The sequence below is a fragment of the Xenopus laevis genome, chromosome 6L (assembly GCF_017654675.1).
Source record: "Xenopus laevis strain J_2021 chromosome 6L, Xenopus_laevis_v10.1, whole genome shotgun sequence".
Taxonomy (NCBI): domain Eukaryota; kingdom Metazoa; phylum Chordata; class Amphibia; order Anura; family Pipidae; genus Xenopus; species Xenopus laevis.
The window spans coordinates 36,427,409-36,448,796 of record NC_054381.1 but is presented as its reverse complement, the minus strand read 5'-3'; the positions used below and the strand labels follow the sequence as shown (position 1 = coordinate 36,448,796).

Genomic DNA, 21,388 nt, shown 5'->3' with positions numbered 1-21,388 from the left:
ATGCGTTCCGTACACCGGGAGTTTTCCTGGTATCCCAGTGGGCCAGTCCGACACTGGCACAGATGACACTTTACATTCCCCCAAAGTAGAGAGTTGCTTGAGCAATAGGACTGCTGCATGGCCAACTTTCTGTGGGTTAAAAAAAAGTTGTACAAATCTGTGTATGACAACATGGCCCTAGTGAATGTATATAGGGAAATTATTTCCTGCGTGTTATTGCACCTTAGGGGCTTTTACACGGCCAGACAAGAAGGCAAGAGAAGAATAAACGGGCCGGCGAGGGCTGCAGCTGCGCTCTTGTTGCAAGTGGCAGTCGTGCTCTTGTAAGCGGCAGTTGTGGCTGGCCGGCGCGTTACACTGCTCTCATTCATGAATTCTCTTCCCTGCACATATATGGCGCTTTATAAAGATCGCTTTGTGCCTTCATTCAGCTGAATCGCCGCTGGGGGGGAGGTGTGGCGAGGGGGAGGGCAAGTCTCTCTCTCTTTTTGTTGTTTTGGGAAGTTAATGGAGCCGGCGGAAAACAAGCATTTCCGAATTTCACTGAGAGGGCGAAGAAAGGTCAGAATGGCAACTCCCCCGGGGGATCAGGAGCCATTGTTTTTCTTATCAGAGGCAGAGAGAAGGGGGGGGGAGCCTGATTGACAGGCAGAAATCTGATCCTGTAAAAGAAACAGTGAGCCAATGGGAGGGAGGGAGAGATGTATCAGTTTGGAGAGGAGGCCCCTGGAGGAGAAGCCCATAGAATTTGAGCTCTGTCAGTGGCGCTCTCTCTCTGCTTGTATAGGAGGAGGGAGGGGGGAAGTGCTGAGGAAATAATTCATGTTTTTTATGCCATTCGGAGGGAGTTTTGTGCAGCCGATCGCTCGGGCACCGTTATCAGGTGGGTCATTCGGCAACTTTTATCGCCCGTTTCCGCCCGACCCGTTCCACCTTGTGGCGAGTGCTGCCGCTGTGCGCGCGTGTTTTATAATGGGATCCCGGAGCGCCGCCGATTCTCCGCCTCTCAACTCCCCGTTAGGTGCCCGGCAAACCGCTCTCATCGCCATTACCAGTTCGCCAATCCGTGATTTCACTCGCTCCGAGGTCCGTGGCGAGCAAACACGTCATTATTCCTTGGGCTTTTGGGGGCAAGTTGAGGGATTCTTTGGTGCGCAGGCAGCTGGGTGGCGCGGAAGGGTTTTTTATGAATGGGACTGTTGAAGGTTAATTAGCTATGCAAATGCTATGCAGGAGCCTCTCGCTCATTCATGATTTTTTTTCCCCCTAAAGCCATCTTGTTCCCTGTAGGTTGCTCGCAACCCAGTTTCCGAGGAAAGCGCCAGATAAATGCCCGAAACGTTAAATCCTGAGCCCAGATTTGCCTGAGAGCCCCCAGGATGGATGGATTTTATGACCAGCAAGTGCCTTACGTGCTCCCCAATGTGAGTTTTTGGCTTTGTGAAGTTTTATTTGGGAGTTTAACCAGGCAACATGGATTGGGAGGAGGGGGGCTGCTTGTGTTTGCTTCTCTGCTGACTTCTCAGCCATTCTTCTCCCACTTTTTTATCAATCCCCCCTTTTATTATTAACTTTTTTTATACAATTTCTCAATCAGGATCGTGTGCACATGTGGATATGTTTTTTTTTTTTTTTTTGCATTTGTTTTTTTTTAATTTTCAATATACATATATTCAATAAGGTACAGTTCAGTTTGTGCAGCTATTGTGCAACGTGCATGCTGTTTTTTTTGCACTTTTTATTGTACTGATTGTGCACATGCATCTCTGGAGTTGCTGAACTACAACTCCCATTACCACCATCCCTGCCCTGACGTGTTTTAGATGCTTCTGGGAGTTGTAGTTTAAGTATTAAGGGGAGGTTGGGGGGAGTTGCATTTTTAAAAACAACTGCGCAGGTAGAGGATCCCTGCCCCCACCCGACTGCTGAACACTGGCACTCAGACAGTTACTGTTTTTTTTTTTCCTCTCAAGTGCAGGGCTGTAAGATTGCCATACGCTGAGTGCTATAGGGGATTGCTTTTATCTCAAACCGAAATCAAGTGCTTGAAGTTTCTAGTTAGCTTGACTCCATGTCCGTGATTGTCGTTCTCTTCTAGAATCAGAGTGGGGGAACCAGTCATGAGCGAACATCCAGCAGCAGGAAAAGAAAGTTTCTAAATAGAGACCTGGCTCATGATTCAGAAGGTGAGAGCTTGCCGATAAGAAGCTTTAGGGCTGTTTTGGCTTTTAGTGCCCTCTTTACACCTCCACTCACTCATACAGCTTAGTGCTAAATCTCCTTGTTAAAAAAAAAAAAAAAAAAAAAAAAAAAAAAGAGTTGCTAATCTTAGTATCTCCGTGCACCTACCTATGAATCACTCCCACATACAGTACATATGTATTTTGTTTATCGTGCACACTGTGCATTTATAGTCTGTGGCCTTCAGAGGTTAAGTGCTCCTCCACATTACTCATCCTTCAAGGCAGAGTTTATCTAACTGCAGCCGTCATATGTATTTTCCACTTGTACTATCATACTAAATTTGTCTTACATAAAGTCTAATCATTTTGTCTAAACCACCAATATTTATCCGATGGGTCATAACTGTGGTTGCACCAACTGATTAAGATCACCGGGTCCTTGTACTATTCATTTGCAGACATGATACAGAAATATAATCATAAGGTTAATTGCATCTCTCACACTCCCTTTATCTTGCATAGAATTGTTTACTGAAATGCATGACAATGGGTGGTTATTCTATTTAGCATTAAAACGGCGAATATTCGACTTTCTCTCCTCCAGAACTCTTCCAAGACCTGAGTCAGTTACAAGAAACATGGCTTGCAGAAGGTAAGAATAGAAAGAAAAAAAATCCTGTTCGAGATTGAAAACCCAACAGAAGAGAGGGGGGGGGACCAGTCCTGATCTTGCTGTCTTAATGTTCAGCCCAATTAATTGAGCTCTAAAAGAGCCACCTCATGTGTCATGCATACATTAGAGCCTCTGATGAGTTTGTCTTTGGGGACTATGGGGCTGTTCTATCCAGTGTCATCACAAATTACCAGGAGAAATTGCTTCCAGCTCACAATCACATCTGCTTTTGGCAAGAACTAATGCTCCAAGACTTCAAGTTCTGAGCCTCTGCTCAGTTTTTAATTGCAATTGATCAGGTTTTATATCAGTGCACCTCCAGAGACTGCACACAGTCAGCCAGATCAGGGCTTGCTGTTACCTACTGAGCAGCACACATGATTCTTTGGTGATCTGCAAGAGTTCCTTTCTGATGGCACAAATTGCTTTCTCTGAGTTCATCAGGACGGGATGCTTCAAGAATTAAATGCGAGTGTCTTCTTCCCATCCTGTTCACAGCATAGGAGTCTAGGTGTGTATGCTATTATTGAGAAGAACAAGTTTTTCCCTAAGATTTTAATAGATCAAAGAAAACTTTTTTTAAAAAATTAGTTCCAGAATGTAATTTTTGCTAAACCTGACTTTTAAGCATGTTACCATTTTAATTCCATTGATACATCGTTACTGTTTAACAGAGGAAAGTCTTTATGGAATTTGATGCTATGTATATCGACGTTCAGTTGCAGCCAAGGTTGCTGGATAGAGGGCATCCAGCTAGTTCAGGTGTCTGTTTACATTGCTTTTTTCAGTTGATCTCTGTAGTAAGACATACTGAATAATAAGCAGGCTCAGATTTATTGTGGATTTAATCCCTTGTATCTGTCTTAAACTATTATTGGTCTTCATTAGGACAATATCCTCTGATGTGAACTTTTTGCCATGTCTAGATAGTAATATTAGAAACACATGATTTGTAACTGGTGATGAAATTCCAAACTGTATCTAGGAGGTAAATAATCTGTTAACTCCCTTGTTGATAACTTGAATATGGTGCAGTGTGGTTTTATTTATATTTTACTATAGTATTTAAGATGAAAGCTTTCTAGCAGATATCAATAGCTTACATCAGTGCATTATCGGCTTGTCAAATCGTGTTTTCATGCTTGTCATAACTTCTTTAAAGTCATTTTTTTGTTGTTGTTAGATTTATAACGTTCTGCTGCTAAACGGAATTATGGCATTCATTTCATCGTCCAATTCCTGTTCTAAATATTCTAGTAGCTTGTGCATTTGGAAGTTCCAGGGATGGATCAGTGAGAAATGATAGTAAAAACCTCTCTATTTACCCTACAGTTTTGAAAATAAACTCGCAGCCTAAACATTCGGTTGCAGTAACTGATGGAGGAGGTATTTGATGTCTGTGAATATGGCAGCTATGCTTTTAAGTAGACTTGGTGATTTATGATTATTGTTTTTTATTAATATTGATTAGTCGGACTCTAGATGAATCAGCATTCTTAAAAAGCCAGGTGAATGTTTACCTGCCTGAACAGGCGTAATACTCTGTGCAAGTGGCTTGAAGTTGCAAATATATTTAATGTATGTGCATGTCTTGTTATGTATAAGAATGGTATAAAAATATATATATATATATATATATATATATATATATATATATATATATATATATATATATATATATATATATATATATATATATATATATATATATATATATATATATATATATATATAATATATATATATATATATATATATATACAGTGGTGTGTTAAACTGTTGTTAATATGAGACAGCACTTTCCAGAGAGAGGATACTGATACCGGCCATTAGCTGCTGGAACATGTGGAAATCTCTCCATCCTATATATTTCTATTCCACTTTTCTAGCTTTACTGTTCAGATCGGGTTTCTCTGGCCTATGAAGGAAATAACTTAAGTGCAGAGTCTATTTATATGCGATGCTGTCTGGGCCATTAGCACAAATGTGCGTGCAGTTTTGGCACATTTTGTAGTGTTTACGTGCCCTTTGTTAAGATTATGTAGTCCGTAAAGTGACCATGAAATCTGGCAGTATATGTGCCTATTAACAAGATAGATGGCAACATACCAGGTTTTCCAGCAGGTTATGGACCCCCCCACTGAGTAACAACCAGGTCAAAGATATGCTCATTAGTCTATCCTAAAAGGAAAAAGAGTGTAGACACTCTCCATAACCCTGTAGTACTTGGGAGCAAATCCGCCACGAAGCTCCTTAATGATGAGAAATCGTATAATGTCTTCATAATCTTTTCATTAATAGAGGTGAACAAAATCAGTGCCTTAAAGAAAAAAAAAAGACAATATCCAAATTTTCTGTAAATGTCAGCTCCATGGTGTAATATTGTAATGTTCTTAGCCTTGTAGCTACTAGTTTTTCAATTAGATGTAATTGTGTTATATTTCTCTGTAGAGTGTTATCAGCAAAGAGTGTTATTGTTGCTTATGGAACTTTCTTATCTTTTTTTCTAAAGCAAATTCTATTACATGGAAGGAGTTTGTGATTTTTAAACCCGGATTTGTTAATGTTAACCGCCAAAAGCATCAGATCCAGGCTGAATATTGGTGGGCAATTTCTAGGTTTTAGGTTAACAAATACATTTTCAGAAATGCCTACAATTAATTCACAATGACCCAGGGTGCAGTATAATCACACTTTAGGTCTGACCCTTGGGTATTTTCTTCATGCCCAAAATCTGGATACAGCAGATTAACTGAGCTGATGGTATAATAAATAGTGTGTACCCATGTAAACATCTTGCCTCCTATCTAGAGAAGATTGTGATTTCTAATGCAAAGTACTGAGTATCTAATGTTGTCAGTTCCCTGAAATCCTTTATTTTTCTGGAGATGAAATGACTATATTTTACTGGCAGAAGGAGAGGAGGAGGCTCAGTCTGAACTGATTTCTACATACCAGATGGGCACCCAAGAGTGCATGAATATAACCTCCTCAAATGATTAGCTACCATTGGCACCCATCATTTTAGACCGCGGTTAAGAAAAATCCACATCTCTTCTGAGATGAAAGGAACTCTCCCTAAATCATGTTGTGATGAATGAATTCAGAAGTATTTATTTGTTTTAGGTACAACACAGAATTTGTTTTGATGGTCCAACAGTTGAAACATGTATGTTGGTCAGGAACATACAGGGTGTCCTATTTGCTTTAGATAATGGAGCTAGCTTCCTATGCTGAGCTGCCTATGGGTTTTAATTCTAATATTAATGTTGGCTGTGTTACAAAAAAAGTTTGTTTTTCCTAGAAGCTATATAGCTGTGGAAACAGCGTTGCAAAGTTGCTGTTACAGGAATAAGAGAAAGGCAAAAGACTTTTCAGAGTAGGCCACCGCCACTGTATCTCTTTTGAGAAGTGGCAAAATGAAAGAAGATGTAAAGCTTAAAATAAAATGTTTGCTCAAGACTAAAGAAAGTGCCATTCTAAGCAACTGCCACTATTTACATTCGTTCACAATTTTTTTTATTAGCAAATGTAACTGCAACTGAAAGCCGTGTTTTTCTGTCCCTTTGCCGATTCTTCCTCTTAAAAGATGTAGAGGAAGACAACAGTCACTTGTTACAGGCTTGGTATTCGTCTTTCTTCGGCTACATTGTTGCAAAAGTCAGAACGACCAGGGTAGAGCATAAAAAGTGGTCATATATACAATTTAAAAGCTTTTAGCAAAGTTGTAGTATGTATATTGGAAAGTTGCTTTTATTTATGTTTGAAAATGGTAAAGCCCTTAAAGAGAATACAGACCCAGACACAATCTAGATGGTGCAAGTATTAAATATGGACATTTTCCTTTAAAAAAGGAAGGATTTGGCACCCTTATATTCGTGTCGTGTCTTCAGATTAGATGCTGTTAGTTTCTCTGATTGTTTACAGTGACTCAATGATGCTTATAACGACTCGCTGGGAAGCATGGTGCGATTTATATAGTTTAGACAAGTATTTCCTTCGGGTATGTCGGTTAAATGAAACTTTGCATATGATGCATCATACGCAAAGCCCCATCTTCTACTTCTCCTGTAAAGCGAGAGGGCGAGCTAGCTGTGTTTACTTGGGAAGTTCAAGTTTACTTTAACTGCAGGTCTCTGTAAAGGGTGTGACATAGAAAGACTGTGGTTGAACCGCATGCTCGATGGTGGACTGTTTTTGTGAATGGAGGCGGCAGAACTCCAGTTTCTGACTGCTTGTCTTGAGAAATTGTTTAGGAGATCAGCTGTCTCATTCACTGGCAGAAAGAATGACTCATACATCTTCTGCCTTGTTTGGCTTCAGGTCATTGTTACAGCGGATAGAGCTTGTTTTAATTAAAAATACTAACTCCCTGCATGCTGGATCTCTACTCAGCTCACCTGATCATTATGGAGGTTGCATGTTTACGTTAAGTATATATTTATGGTAACGGGTTTTGTGTATTTGTGTGTTCTTTCTAACAACTTCATCGTTCTCTTTCTTTCAAATCAAGTTTCTGAAATATTCTGTTTTTACTGTTGACTTTAAAGTGTAACATCTTGGGGGTGGGTTGAAACTGGCACGTAGATGTTAATACAGCTCCCATCACCACCTCCGCAGCGACTAATAATAAAGAGGGAAAAAAATGTGCTTCCGATTCCATCTGCAAATAGCTATCAGTTAGCAAGGCATTATGCTATTACTTATGGGGAGCATCCTTTACAAACCTGCATTTATCTGTTTTCATCAGAAGGGACTGCTCCTTGCTTCATACTTGAGAGTGAATGAACACAAATATTAGCTGTTGGTGTGCGCTGTAGCATATTATCATGTTTTCAGGTGATTAATTTAAATAAAAGGTCTGGAGTGTGTAATGCATGATGAAACAGTTGCAAGAGTGGGAATGTGATTTCTCCAGACAATGTCTATTGAGTAGACTGCGTAATCAGCTGTTTCCAGTTCCCAGAAGAGCACACATGCCATCCTATTGAAATATTGAGGCCAAGGATGTGCATCTCAGCAGCCGCCTCTTGATAAGGACCACACCTCCCAGCATGCTATGCTGGTCCTTGGCATGTTTTAAAAAGATTTTATTGAAGGGATAAAATCTGTATATAAATATGATTTAGAATTATAAGGTTGTTTGCTTTGTAATAAGCAGTCAGTTGTGGTCTGATCATGGCTTTGCTCATGTGTCAGATGGAATTTTATCATATTATATTTAAACAGAACCAATGTTAAAACAAACCCATTACAACTCTTTAGAGCCATAAAAGAAAATTGTATGCACCCCAGTTTACACTTCTTATACAAGTAGATCTAAGCAGATAGGAAAATACATATATAACCACCCATAAGCATAAGCAACTATCTTTGAGTGGTCTAACACCATTATGATTATGAAACTGAATGTCTAGGCTACTGCACTAGTGTTAACTTGCACTTGTATTGTGTATTTCCTACTGAGTGCTGTATAGAGTTAGAGATCGTGTAGTGCAGTGCTTCTCAACCTCTTACATGAAGTAGGTCAATTATTTTTTTTTTTTAAACTTCCCCGATTAGTTTAAAATGATGTTGAGCCCACTGAGGTCATAAAAATCCTTTCTAGAGCTGCTTCTGGTCCACGTAGCCTCCAGTTGTGACAGCCCCAATAGTGTCTCAGATGTTTACAAATAGGGAGAAAATGATTTATGGTGCAAATGCTCTGCATTTATAAAGGATTTAAGAAAAATAAAAACTTTGAACCGGATTAAAATCCAAGTTCATGTTTATACGGTACATGCTCCTAAATGGATAAAGTTCCAGTTTAGCGCTGAATGGGTTAAGTCTCTAATGCAGCTGGTTTACATTTTTTTTTCTTGCTGTTAATGGTTATGCAACATAAATCCGAGATTGCTTATGCCATTTGGCAGCATTAACCCATCTTAAACCGAAGCGCTTAAATGCACCAACAGCTTACATTTACATGAATGCTCGTCATTCAACTGCTGTCATTTAAACCCAAGGGAGGAGGGAATTCCCAAAGTACGTCAGTGGGAATAAGCTTGTTGCCATCGGGGGCCTTAAGTTCTGTGGGGGTTTGAATGCATTGGTAACACACAGGTGTATACAGTGTATCAGGTGGGATATAGTGCTAAGTTGCTTTTTCTGCTCTTCCGTTACTTAAAGGATGTGCTTGGGTAGAATCTGTTATTTCCTGTAATATTCAGTATAGTAACTACTCGCTGTATTAGAATGGTTACTGCTACAGGAAAGATTTCCACCATGAGGCCCTTCATGCTGTATTTTTAAACCTAAGGATGCTGGGAGATGTAGTTCAGCAGTCGACCTGTGCACATGGGTTATCAGTTGCATCTATGCTCAAAAGCTCATAATTTCTTGCCTCTTCGGCCAGCAATTTGCAGTTGGGGTGCATTGAAGCGTTTCTTATTTTAAAAACTCAAAACACTTCTTGTTAAAAAAACATTCTATTTTTAATGCATAGCTATTTTCTAAACTGAATCTTTTGTAAATATTGGTATGGTATCTATTGTATGGAAACACGTTGGCCCACAAACTTCCCATAGAGTCCCGTTTGAAGAAACAATCGTTCATTTGTTTTACTGCTGTTTCATTTTATCTTTAATAATAAGACTGTGTATTGTACTTGATGTTGGTTAAGATAGCATAACTCTATGTTGATGGATGGCAAATGTTTTGTGCAAATTATGCAAAGATCCCTTATCTGGAAAACCCCAGGTCTCTGGCATTCCAGATAAAATATCTCATACCTGTACTGATCTAAAAATGTAAACCTATATGTATATTTGTTTGAGTTGGGATATATAACTAAATATTTACACTTCCTCGTACTTTTAACTCTGCATCTAGCTACAATACTTAGCATGGAGCTGCATCTAGGTAATTCGGTTTAGTTTGCTCGTAATTATCTCCCCACCCCCTTATAAAACATGTTAGACTCTAGACGTGTTTGTGTTCTGTCTTTATGTTGTGCAGTTTAGAAAAGACATAACACAATGGAGACTAGGAATTCTATAAGCCAGAGCTCTGAAACCTAGAACATTAACTTAAAGAGATGCTTTGTGTGGTTACACAAGTTCAGCTAAATTCCTATCTGTTCACGATAAAAGAAGCTGTTACTATTTAGAGCCTGCTATTAAGGAGCAGGCACCCATTGCAGCTAATTCATTCTTGGCCATAACACATTTCATGGCTTAAACTAAAAGGAACATGCAGATTATTGCTAGTTTAAAAAAAAAAAAAAAAGAGAACTTTTTTTGTTTTTTAATTTAAGTTGTAAGGGTACAGGTATGCAAGTTTTAAACGAAAACTTGTGTCTTAAAGCAGGACTGTCATTAGTGGTTGATAGGACCCTGCATGCCTTGTCTGGCACCCAGTTTAATAGAAATGGCCCATCAGCTTTTGAGCTATAGTTTTGCTGCATTTGTCACCACCTTTGGCTGTCGGTAGGCTTTGTTGCATAATAACAGATGGAACTAGCAGCCTGATATGATGTTTGGCTTATCCATTATGTGTATAGGGACCTCTACCTAACTTCCCTGTCTGATTAACCATATCTCTGCTGGTCTTCCATGTTTGAACACCCCCTAATTTGAATGAATTGGGTATGAGATGCATTCATGCAGAACTATGCTGGTTATATACATACACATTTATGTAATCTTAGTTTACTGAAGTATAAAATGAGAATATAAAGTGCAGGTAAGTGATATAATAGGTGTAAAAATAAATGTGTATATACTGCCATTGGTATATAAATACTAGCTGTTTCTCCCTACCGCCTTGAATATAATCTAACTATGAACTGTTATACCTACTAGCTGTTTCTTGTAAGACTACTAGTTTGAATAAAGAAGCTGTGGCCTTACTTCCCTGCAACGGCTGACTCCAGAGTCATTTTACAGATTTTATTTCAGGACAATGCGTCAAACTAAGATTTTTGTTTAGATAATTTTAGGCAGTACTCGTTATTTAAAAGGCGTTCCGCCCTACCTCATTTTTAGGTGTGAGTTTCCCTTTCAGGCTACATCCTTTAGTTAAAAAGGGCTTTGTTTTCCCCCTTTTGTTATTGGACTATAAACACTGATGCGTCATGTTGAATATTCAGAGTTAAAGATTCATAGAATGACACCGGGAAGGATTTCTATTTTTAGTGGGTATAGTCTAAAGAAGTAACTTTCAAAATCTTTTTGTTTCACGGTTAACTGTGCCCTGTAATTTCAAGATCAGATGCTGAGACTTGTATATTTACATGTATTTTTTTTTTCTCTCCCCTTTTCAGCTCAGGTGCCTGACAATGATGAACAGTTTGTACCAGATTATCAGGCTGAAAACTGTGAGTATGGGATTCTTTTTGTTTTTGCTTGTACTCTTTTGTTTGCATTTCCTGCTCAGAGTATTGTGTCCAGGAAGGCTTTTGTGACTCTGTGGTGTCTTTTTCCCTTTTACATTTATGTTTTTTTCCACTTTTATTTGATTTAGATTGTAATTGGATAAACATGGTATTTAAATAGACCATTACTCTCTATTTTGTAGAAATGGTAATGAGAAATGTTCTATGCATATCATATGTCTTGCACAGTGGTTTCAATATATTCTTCCTGCCTTAGTCCCACGTCTGAGAAGCCATCTAATCATGCATCTCCCAACATTTCTATCAAGTAACTGAGGCTCAAAGTTCTAGGTGCTTGGAATGAGAATTTATTATTTACGCGTATTTATTGAATAGCAAGGCTGGAATTTTATATGAACCTGCTGTACACCACTCTGTGAAAATAAAAAAAAAAAAATATATATAAAATCTTAACTTTATTTACATTCACAGTGCTAAATACCAGAATTCTCTCTGTATCAAACGGATATTAGGACTATGGACTGGCATTAAAGTACCATTGTGCTAGCACTGTTGGTTCTATTTTACATTGGTATCTTGTTGATCTTTGCCATGTGTTTTTTTTTGTTTTTTTTTACTGGCAGCACACTGGCAGATCAGAAATCTCAGGCATGGAAAAAGTTAATATGTTATGAATATAGTCCTATTTTCCATGGCAGCAAATCTGTTACTGCCTGAAAGTGTGGGTTTTTATAAAGCTATTTTTTTTCTCTTATGGAGTCACAGAAATAAAGGGGCTCATTTTAAACCGTTTTTCCCTCTTTTGTATTTTAATATTTCAACAATTATTAACATTTGAAACTGTAAATAGAGACCGAGGAGCTAGTATTAAGGCAGAATCTACACTTTATTATGTGAATGCAAAAATTAATAGGAACTGGGAAACTGAGTGCGGTTCCACAAAAGTTTTTAAGGGATATTGCCACTTGTTTACTGTGATCTGTTTATCCTTTATATATCTGAAAATATTTCCATAAAACTATTTGCTTGCTGCATTAGATTCATTGAGAGCCATGGCATGTGGTCAATCAGAAATATGGCTACTGCAATTTCTAGTTCCAGTAGCCGGTGCCAGGCCTCTTTTTTTTTTTCCGTAGAATAGGAAGTGATCTGGTAGGCGTTTTTACCTACATCAAAAATTTAAACCTATATGATAGCCCAAAGGAATGTGTTGAAGCCATCTTCTCCAAGGTACCCATTCTTACCTAGAATACAGTATTAAGAAAGCTGACACATGTCATATATGTGAGAGGTGTGTGTCATTGTCTAAAGATGTATATAATATTATCATATAATTTTCAAATAGATTTAAATAGACCTTACACTGACCATTTACGTTCTTTGGGGAAAATGTGGTGGTTTACCTTTTAATGCACTCTAGTAATCACCCTTTGTGGCTTTTGCTGGTAAACTAAACAATCTTTTATCTAAATGATTTAGTATTTGGCCTTTGTGGCTGTCTGTGGATAATATCTCAGTATGTACAGCCACATAAGCAGTATAGCTGTTCCCTATTCTACTAATAAAAATATATATTAGATAAAGTTGTACTGAATAGTTAGGCGAAGAGCACATAATCCTGCGATAAGCCGGGATATATTTTATTACAATAGACTAAATGAAAAGCAACCAACATTTGCCTGGATTTATGTAAACTTTTTTTTATTAACAATTTATAAATCTGTGGCATTGGTAATGGCCATCGTCCGCTATCGCATAAATGCCAATGTAAAGGATGTAAGTATTCTATTTAGAGCGCACTGTTGGAGTAGAAACTGGCGCAGGTCTAGTTAATACAATTGTGTAATCTGATATCTTCATTTACTAATATGGTTTCTATGGAAGTTTTAGTGTTTCTTTTAAATGGTGTTGCTGCATCTCCATGTTCTAAATTTACATGGCAGTGTTCTGTAGGAAACGTTGCACAGAACATCGTATATCTGCACCACTTGTTACACCATTTGAGAGCTCTGTGTGTTTTCTCACTCAAGGTGTTCGGCAGAATGAAGAATGCCTTTTCCTTTCTTTTTTTCCTTTCATGTTTCCATGAATAACGAGTGTTTTTCCTTTGACAGAAACCTTAACTTGGCTGTTTGCTTTATGCTGACAATATGCCATACATTTCTTCAATACTTATTCTTTCCAATTCATGCGTAAGGAGCAACACATCAGTTGGTTTTGTGGCAGACACTGGTGACTGTTCTTTACTCTGCAGACAGCTAATATTTGTTGAGACAGTTATCACTTGTTTGTGTTCATTTGTGTAAAGTCAGAGGGCCACTTGCATGATTACAACTGACATTTATTGTTTATAGAGATAAATCTGCAGCGCTTTCATAGAGCAATGGAGGCTAATATGCATTGACTACATTTTAAAAAATTTTTTGCAAGTTATTACACTTGCCTTTTTAACATTTTAGAGCCCTTAAATTGGTTAGGATCTATTTTCTGGAAACCTGGTAATCCAGAATGGTCTGTTACTTCCATAGATTCTTGTTTAAACAAGAAATATTTACATTTTTAACTTTGATTTTTTTTTTCTCTGTAATAATAAGACAGTACTTTGAGTATTCTGTGATAACTAGGCTAGCATAAATCTATATTAATGGAAAAACACCTTTTTATATTTAATGATTTTAGTAGCTTTAAGGCACAGTGCTCTAAAATTATGGAAAAAATCTTGAAAATTACAGGTTTCAAATTTTGTGGACAAATTTGTACTTTTAAATGTATACATTTACTTGCAGATATGAAAAGTGTCAGTTTCACACAAGTATACCTCCCAATTGTTACGTTTTTCGCGGCATAGTGCCAATTTTTGACCGCTTTCTCTTTGATCCCCTGCACTGAACAGCCACAAAAAGATACGTTTCTAAAACTTAAAGGACCAGTAACATAATTTGTTTTTTTAAATTCGTTCATATAGACCGTAAAAAAACCCCACAAAGACCAATTAAACTTTGAAATCGGCAAGTCTTAAGTCTTTATTCAGAAAAGTGACAGGGGCAACGATCCATCATGCGGTGCTCAATTTCTCCTCCCTGGCTATCTCCTACAAGGAAGGCTAATAGGAGAAATCGAGCGACACACCATGGAACGGCGGATCACCTTTTCTGAAGAGGAGCGCAAGCGGAGTTTCATTACGTTATTTCCTAAAGACTTATAAATTTAAAAGTTTAATTTGTCTTTGTGTTTTTTTTCTCTTTCTATACTAACGAATTAAAAAAAAAAATTGTTACTGGTCCTTTAAGTGGCTTTTGGCAGAGAGCCCAGAATACATGACAGGTGCACTAGATACATTTGAAACAATTTAAGATAAGCAAAGAAACCATTGTAACAATCTAAGATAAGTAGGGCTCTTCTGTGGTTTTTATGTGTTATTAAATTTTCTTAACCTGCAAAATTTTGTAAAATGAACAGGATAGTTAGTGGGCGTGGTTACAAAAATGGGCGTGGTCACACAATTCCGCCACGCTCCGCGCAGCAAATCTTTTTAACCATCTTTCAATTTCCAAAATGTTAGGATATATGCACAAGTGTTCAAATATCAGTTACTTATAAATGTACTTGGGGTTCGATTCTATCCCATCAGCCCACTAAAGTCTGTGTTCTTGATTGAACTTAATTACTTGTTCATAATATTTATTTAACGGCAGCCTAGCAATAGCTTGCCTCAAATAGCTTCCTGTTCCGCAGAACAGGAAAGAGAATTCTAAGAAACTTGTATTGTGAATGATGCAATATATATTTGCATCCTGTCGTTTCAGTTCTCATTTCTTGTAATAAAGAATAAGAATTGTTGCAATGCATTTTATTTTAAATTTGTACAGTTTAACACTGATTCACAGGCAAATCAGTTTATTTCTATCCTAGTGTTTTTTAATATTGTATTCCAAGATAAATTGTTTTGTGTGACAATTTATGTGCGTAACCCTTGGTACAAATTCTCTAAAAACAAGCTATTTTGTATTAATGTCTCTTGGGAAGACATTCCTGTGTTGATTAATTGCAGACAAAAGCCAGCCAAATTGTGCCCATTAGTTCTCATTTGGATGTGTTGCATTATAAACCCAAGTATATGTAAAATCTTCTGAAGTTATTTCTTCCATGACAGCTCCTTCACTAATAAGCCCTGCCAGGCAATTTACTAATCTTTAAAGCCCAACCACAGATTTAGACCTCTGTCCTTGTCAAGAAACTATTACAAACACCTCTTGATAAATGTTTGTGGCATTGCACAACAGCTGCCCAAAAGACCCATCTCTGGTGCTCACATGTCCTAAGTCACATGTAACAGAATCTGTTTGTGAATCTCTCCCTAATTTCCATCAAATTTCTTCTTTAAAATAGAATAATCCCTGAAGGGGGTAGTCACACTTGTGATTGAATCATCTCATGAAAAATTTTTATTGTATAATATGTGCAATAGCTAAATAAGGAGATGGTGTCTTGTATTCCTGTATACAATTCCATTCCTATAAAAACATTCCTATAAAAAAAAAAAATTCTGGAGAGGATTTCAAGAAGTCAGGCTGTGCTACATATGGGGACCAGAACTTATGACTCTGCTGAGAGGATGAAATGGTTGAAAGAGAGGGCATTAGATTTCCTGGATAGTCCTAAACAACATTTTATTTTCAGATCAAATTTGTAGTTTAATTACCCTATAAAATTGATTGTATAATATTTTTTAATCTGAACTTGCAATTTTAGGTCTAACATTTGGTCAAGACCGAATTATCTAATGGCAATGTTATAGATATATTAAAGTTTATAAGCCATTCACTCATAGTACTAAAAATATTTAGGACTGCAAATAACTGTTCATCCCCAGATCTCATCCCTACTGACCTTTAAAATTGGTCTATTATGATCATCTGGAAGAAAAAGCAGGTATGCTCCCTCAAATCTTACCCTAACTATACTTCTGACTTAACCCCACTAGTCTGTTTCAGACACTCTGGTGGTAACCAATTGATTTAGTTGATCAAAACTCATATTTAGTGTTTGCAACACACTTAGATTCAGTTATGTCAGAAATCATTCAATTGCATAAACAATATGGGTGTATTTAGTCAGAACTAGGCATGGGACAGAGAAATATAAATAGAAAAAAAATAGTCCTCAACGTACCCATAGTCTATGAAGACTAAGTTGCATTTTTTGGATATCTATAGCAACAAGGAATGAAACTTTTGAATTATGAATTTGTGTTCTAAGATCGACAATGTATTTCCAGCTAATGTGAACACTTGTACTGCTATTACTGTTTAGGGTTTCAGAGAACTCCAAATTCAGCATGCAAATGGCATAGCCAGAAATTATATTTTCCAAACAATATAAGATGGTTGTTGCAGATGTGGAGACAAATAAATATGAAGGTTAAGCAAATTCTGCAGGATTTTGCAAACTGTGGGAAAGTGATTGTGTTGTATCAAAAACTTCCCCCAATAATACATTCAGTCCAATAAAGGCTTCAAGTGTGACTGGTTTCCCCTGTTAAATCCAATGTTCAAAAATTTGAGACTGTCTTCTCCTCTGTTTTCTTAATTAATCCAAAAAGACCAATGTGCCTCCATTTGGCACATTCAAGAGGTCACTGACCACAAAAGCATCTCAAAATAATTTATCTATTGCAAATATTAAAGAAAACTGACTAAACTCTGCAATTTTGTCCTAAAACAATTATTCAACAGGAGCAAGTGTTTTTTTATTTTGCATCTCCGGACAAACAGAATTTGGCATTGAACCATATTCTACATGTTCTCAAACATGTTCTCTATTGCAGCAAATCAATTCAGTGTGAGGGTTATCATTAGTTGATCACCTTTAACCTGCGTTTGGTTTTAAAACGGTAGAAAAATATTTTAAAACCCATCTGTATACTTAAAGAATATGCCGTATTATTTGTAAGATTGACCATATTTTGAATCTTAAGGGCAGTGTCACATGGGAAGATATGTCGCCTGTGCCGTGCATAAAAAAATCGTCCCGAGTGCCTCTACATTTTTTTTTTTTTTTGTTACTTTCGAACATTACTTTGATAAAACATCTTTTGTTTTAAGCAGTATGATTTCCTCAAGACATGTTAAACTGTTACTGTCTTCAATTATTCAGGCTCGGTTAGTCCAAGTTCTAATCAATCTTCTTTTGCAGTTTATTTTTTTCTGAAATCTGTGTAGTATTTTGGTAGCCATTTTTTAACAATATAAAAACTAAATAGATGGGCTGGTCAACAGTTATTCACATAACACAGAAGAAACAAAGAATACATTTAAGCCCAGACAAAACGTATGCAACTCCTAAAACTAAATGAGACAAATATTAGCTGAAAAGTCTTAAAAGCCAAAATAAATACAGCAAGTGTAAAAAAAAAAAAACTGCAAAAAAGACACACGTTATAAATTCTTACAATCATATCCAGGTAGGAAAAATAAACCTTTCAAAAGGAAATGGGATCAAGAAAATGAAGGTGAACTCTCCATTCTATTATAAAGAATAGAGGACTCTAGATGATGATGATGATGATGATGATGATGATGATGATGTAAAAAATATAACCATGTATGGGGACAAGCATATAGTCCCAAGACAAAACACAATGGATATACGTCTAGGTTTGTGACTTATACCGCGGAGCACCCCCCTCTAGTGCCAATCTGGATCCTCTTCAGTAGGATCCACATATCCTCTACCCTATTGAGCAGCTGCATGTCTCGTCTTGTGCTTAGGGTTGCCCCTTTATCTTTTTTTCCCTATTAATAACATTGGGATCAAACATTATTTTTGTACCGGCTAGGCTGGTAAAACATCGGCCAGGTGGCAACCCTACTTGTGCTACCCTATTTGTTCCTCATTGCATTTACTCTCAATGCAATCAGCTGTGCATCTCAAAAATGCGCTAGCTTAGCTGGACGCTCTACATAAAACCTGCCCAACTATAAAGATAATTTATATTGTGGAAATAACCCACATTATGAAGCTTTGCTTGATGTTTCCACTTTATAAGCAATTTCCTTATTTTATAGGGTACCTGGCATCATTACATTTAGTTGTTTCAAGGGCAACAAATTAATATACAAAAAGAAGTTGAATAAAATATAACTTATCCCAAGGTTATCCACTTGATAACCTACACATTTCCCTATAGTGACATAATGCCCTTGTGTTGATTATAATCATAAGCATACATTACATTAACATGATCCCTAAACAGCTCTATAAGTGTCTTCCACTGAACAAGTTTCCTGTACAGGTCACGGAAGATCATTGCTCAGGTCCCTGGATTAGAAGTATGTAATAGTTATGCTTTGTAATGCCTACAATCACTGCATGTTTATTTATATCTGTATTACTTCATCATATCACACCTTTGAAGATGATTTTAAACACACAATGCTGGCGACCATCAGCCTATCTGAATGATTGAATGTTAATTTGTTTTGTTTTTTTTCACACCATGAGTTAGCATTTAGGTACAGAGTGTGGATAGCACTAGTTCTTTATAATTTCTTTATGTGGGTCCTGCTCATGTTTAGTACTTGTTTTTTCCACAGAGCATGAATGGATAAACTGCTCACTTTGCTTTTCCAGAAAATGTGTTGCATTATTAATGGTAAACTGTAATACAATACAGCCTAATGCTTGGCATATTAAGCAAACTGATATTAGATGATTGCAAAATTCTTTGGTACAAAAATTATCATCCCAAGGATAAAACATCCGTTAGAATACAAGGTTGAGTTGTTTCTGTAAATCAGCTCCAGCAAATATATAAATTGTTTTAAGATTTGCTGTACATTTTGTATGGATTCGTATTTAAAAGCCATTTTGTGCTTTATGATTAGGGTTGCTACCATAGCCGGGATTTCACAAGCATGTCTTGGGCTTGGTCTAGTATCATAAATTTTATGGTAATGTACCACCCTGAACTGTTATGCCACCCTACCCAGCTTTTCAAGCCCTCCATTCAGTGGCATAACTAGATGTTACTGGGCCCCACAGCAAATTAATTTTAGGCCCCCCAACATATCCAGAGGTTGTCCTTTTTTTACCAATATATGTTGAAATTGGTCATCAATTAGGGCCTAGTGGGCCCCCATGCAGCCGCAGGGTTTGCTTACTATGTAGTTATGCCCCTGCCTCCATTCATGCTCCTCCCCTGATCCGCCCATTCCAAACCCCATGACCTCGCTGTTCTGTCCCCTTCTCCACAGGCTGGTAACTCTGACCTGGAAATGTGGCATCCGGATTTCTGGTCTGTCTTAAAGGGGAAAAAAAAACCAGGGTTTTAAAGTAAAAATATAATGCAGTCTTGCCCTGCACTAGTAAAACTGGTGTGTTTGTGTCAGAAACACTACTATTGTTTATATAAATAAGCTGCTGTGTAGCCATGGGGACAGCCATTCAAAGGAAAAAAGGTTCAGGTTACACAGCAGATAGCAGATAAACTCTGTAGCTCTGTAGATAGCTCTGTTATCCACTATTATCCTGTGCCATATAGCCCTTTTTCACTTTCTACCATTGCTACACAGCAGCTTGTTTGAATGAACTATAGCAAACAGACCAGTTTCAGTGAAAAGTACAGATATTTTCATTACTTTAATACTTTTTGGCCGTTATTGTTACTTTAAAGTTTTACTAGTCTACCATATTAAAATATGTTCTATTGAGCAATAGTGTTGATTGTTTTAAGTGAGTGCCACTTTTTACATATAGTCTCCAGTTTTTTTTTTCTCATAAAGTGTGCTGAAGGATAATCATTCAAACTTGTAAAAACTAGGTACGCTGTAGGCAACATTAAAGAAGGCCAATGAATGACAGTGTAGCAAAAATACTTTTTGGTAAAGGGTGTTAGACCCTCCCATAAAGCAAAACTTCAGTATTCTAGAAATAATTACAGGATTACCAGGATACACCAGGCCATGGAAGCAAGCAAAAAAAAATTTTTTTTATAAGTAGACAAAACTACACAACTTAAAGGGCCAGTATACCTACTTTTTAGTGGTAATAACTAGGGCTGGTGCTTAACATACGTTAAAATCTACTGATTTTATTTCTTAAACTAAACCTGGCAAACATGGGATTGAAGCTACTCAATGTTTGGTCCTCGTGAAGTAGCTCAAGAATGGAAAAAAAAAACCCATAGCTTTTTTTTTTTGTAATTCATACAATAGGCAACAATTATGTTTAGCCCAAGCCTTGTTCATTGAACTCCTGTGATTTAAAGTGGTAGTATACTGCATTTTCAAACTTGCGCTTTTCGGGTACATCTGTCTGTATCCCTTTAACTTTGCATCTCTTGTGGGCACATAGCTGCCATGTGAGTTTTCTGCGGCTGAAACCTCAATTTGCTCTTATGCTCATAGAAGATAACTATTGAGAGGAAAAGAAGCCTTATAACTTCAAACAGTTGCCGATGACGTGATCAGTACTAATAAGGTGTGACTACACAAAATGGGGAAATATAACAATCATGCAAATTTGTATTTTTAAAGAAAATGCAAATAGATCAACTGTTTTTTGAAATCACAAGATGTATCAGTTTTACAGCTAATCTCCAACACAAGATTTCTGAAGGACCCAGATAGAGAATGTAAGGTCAATCATGATTTCTATTTTTTTTTTTTCTCAGTTTGCATTTTAATAGCAGTTTAGAAATGTTATCGCTAGATATGTCATAGACATAATTCACATCTTTCTTCGGGCACAGTAAACAAGAGAAATGGTTTAATGGCTCCATAAAAGGCACTCTATGCTGATAGCTGAGATTAGGCCTTTCAGTAATGGATTTTGGTGTGGGGGAGGGGATATGGTTTGGCAGAGGTAAATGTACTGGAAGAGAATCTTTGAGAGGCTCTGATATATGTCAAGTGCTTTCATCTTTGTTGTGTATACAGGAAGACAGCTTGAAAAAAAAAAAAAGCCTTGTGACACTGTCATTTTTCTAGAGGAACCTTTATTACCACTGGAATTTAACCAGGTGCTAATTGGGGTTAGTTAAATCAGCAGCTTTCAGTGGGTTATCACCTTCAGGTGGCAAATTCACAATAACGCTCACCATTCCATAAGATAAGTTTATCTTCAGTCAGGGCCATTTATGAATATTTGTATTAAAAA

General features: G+C 37.2%; 1 protein-coding gene across 7 annotated transcripts in view; it reads left to right on the top strand.

Annotated features, from left to right (window-relative positions):
* The window catches only part of etv4.L (ETS variant transcription factor 4 L homeolog), a 47,528-nt gene that overhangs the window by 203 nt on the left and 25,937 nt on the right, over window positions 1-21,388 (top strand). The window contains exons 1-5 of one of the 7 annotated variants that reach the window (XM_018266388.2): window positions 699-883; window positions 1,291-1,424; window positions 2,099-2,186; window positions 2,788-2,835; window positions 11,159-11,212. In XM_018266388.2, coding sequence (XP_018121877.1) covers window positions 1,380-1,424; window positions 2,099-2,186; window positions 2,788-2,835; window positions 11,159-11,212 — 235 coding nt within the window. In that variant the 5' untranslated portion in view covers window positions 699-883; window positions 1,291-1,379. 7 annotated transcript variants of the gene reach the window in all.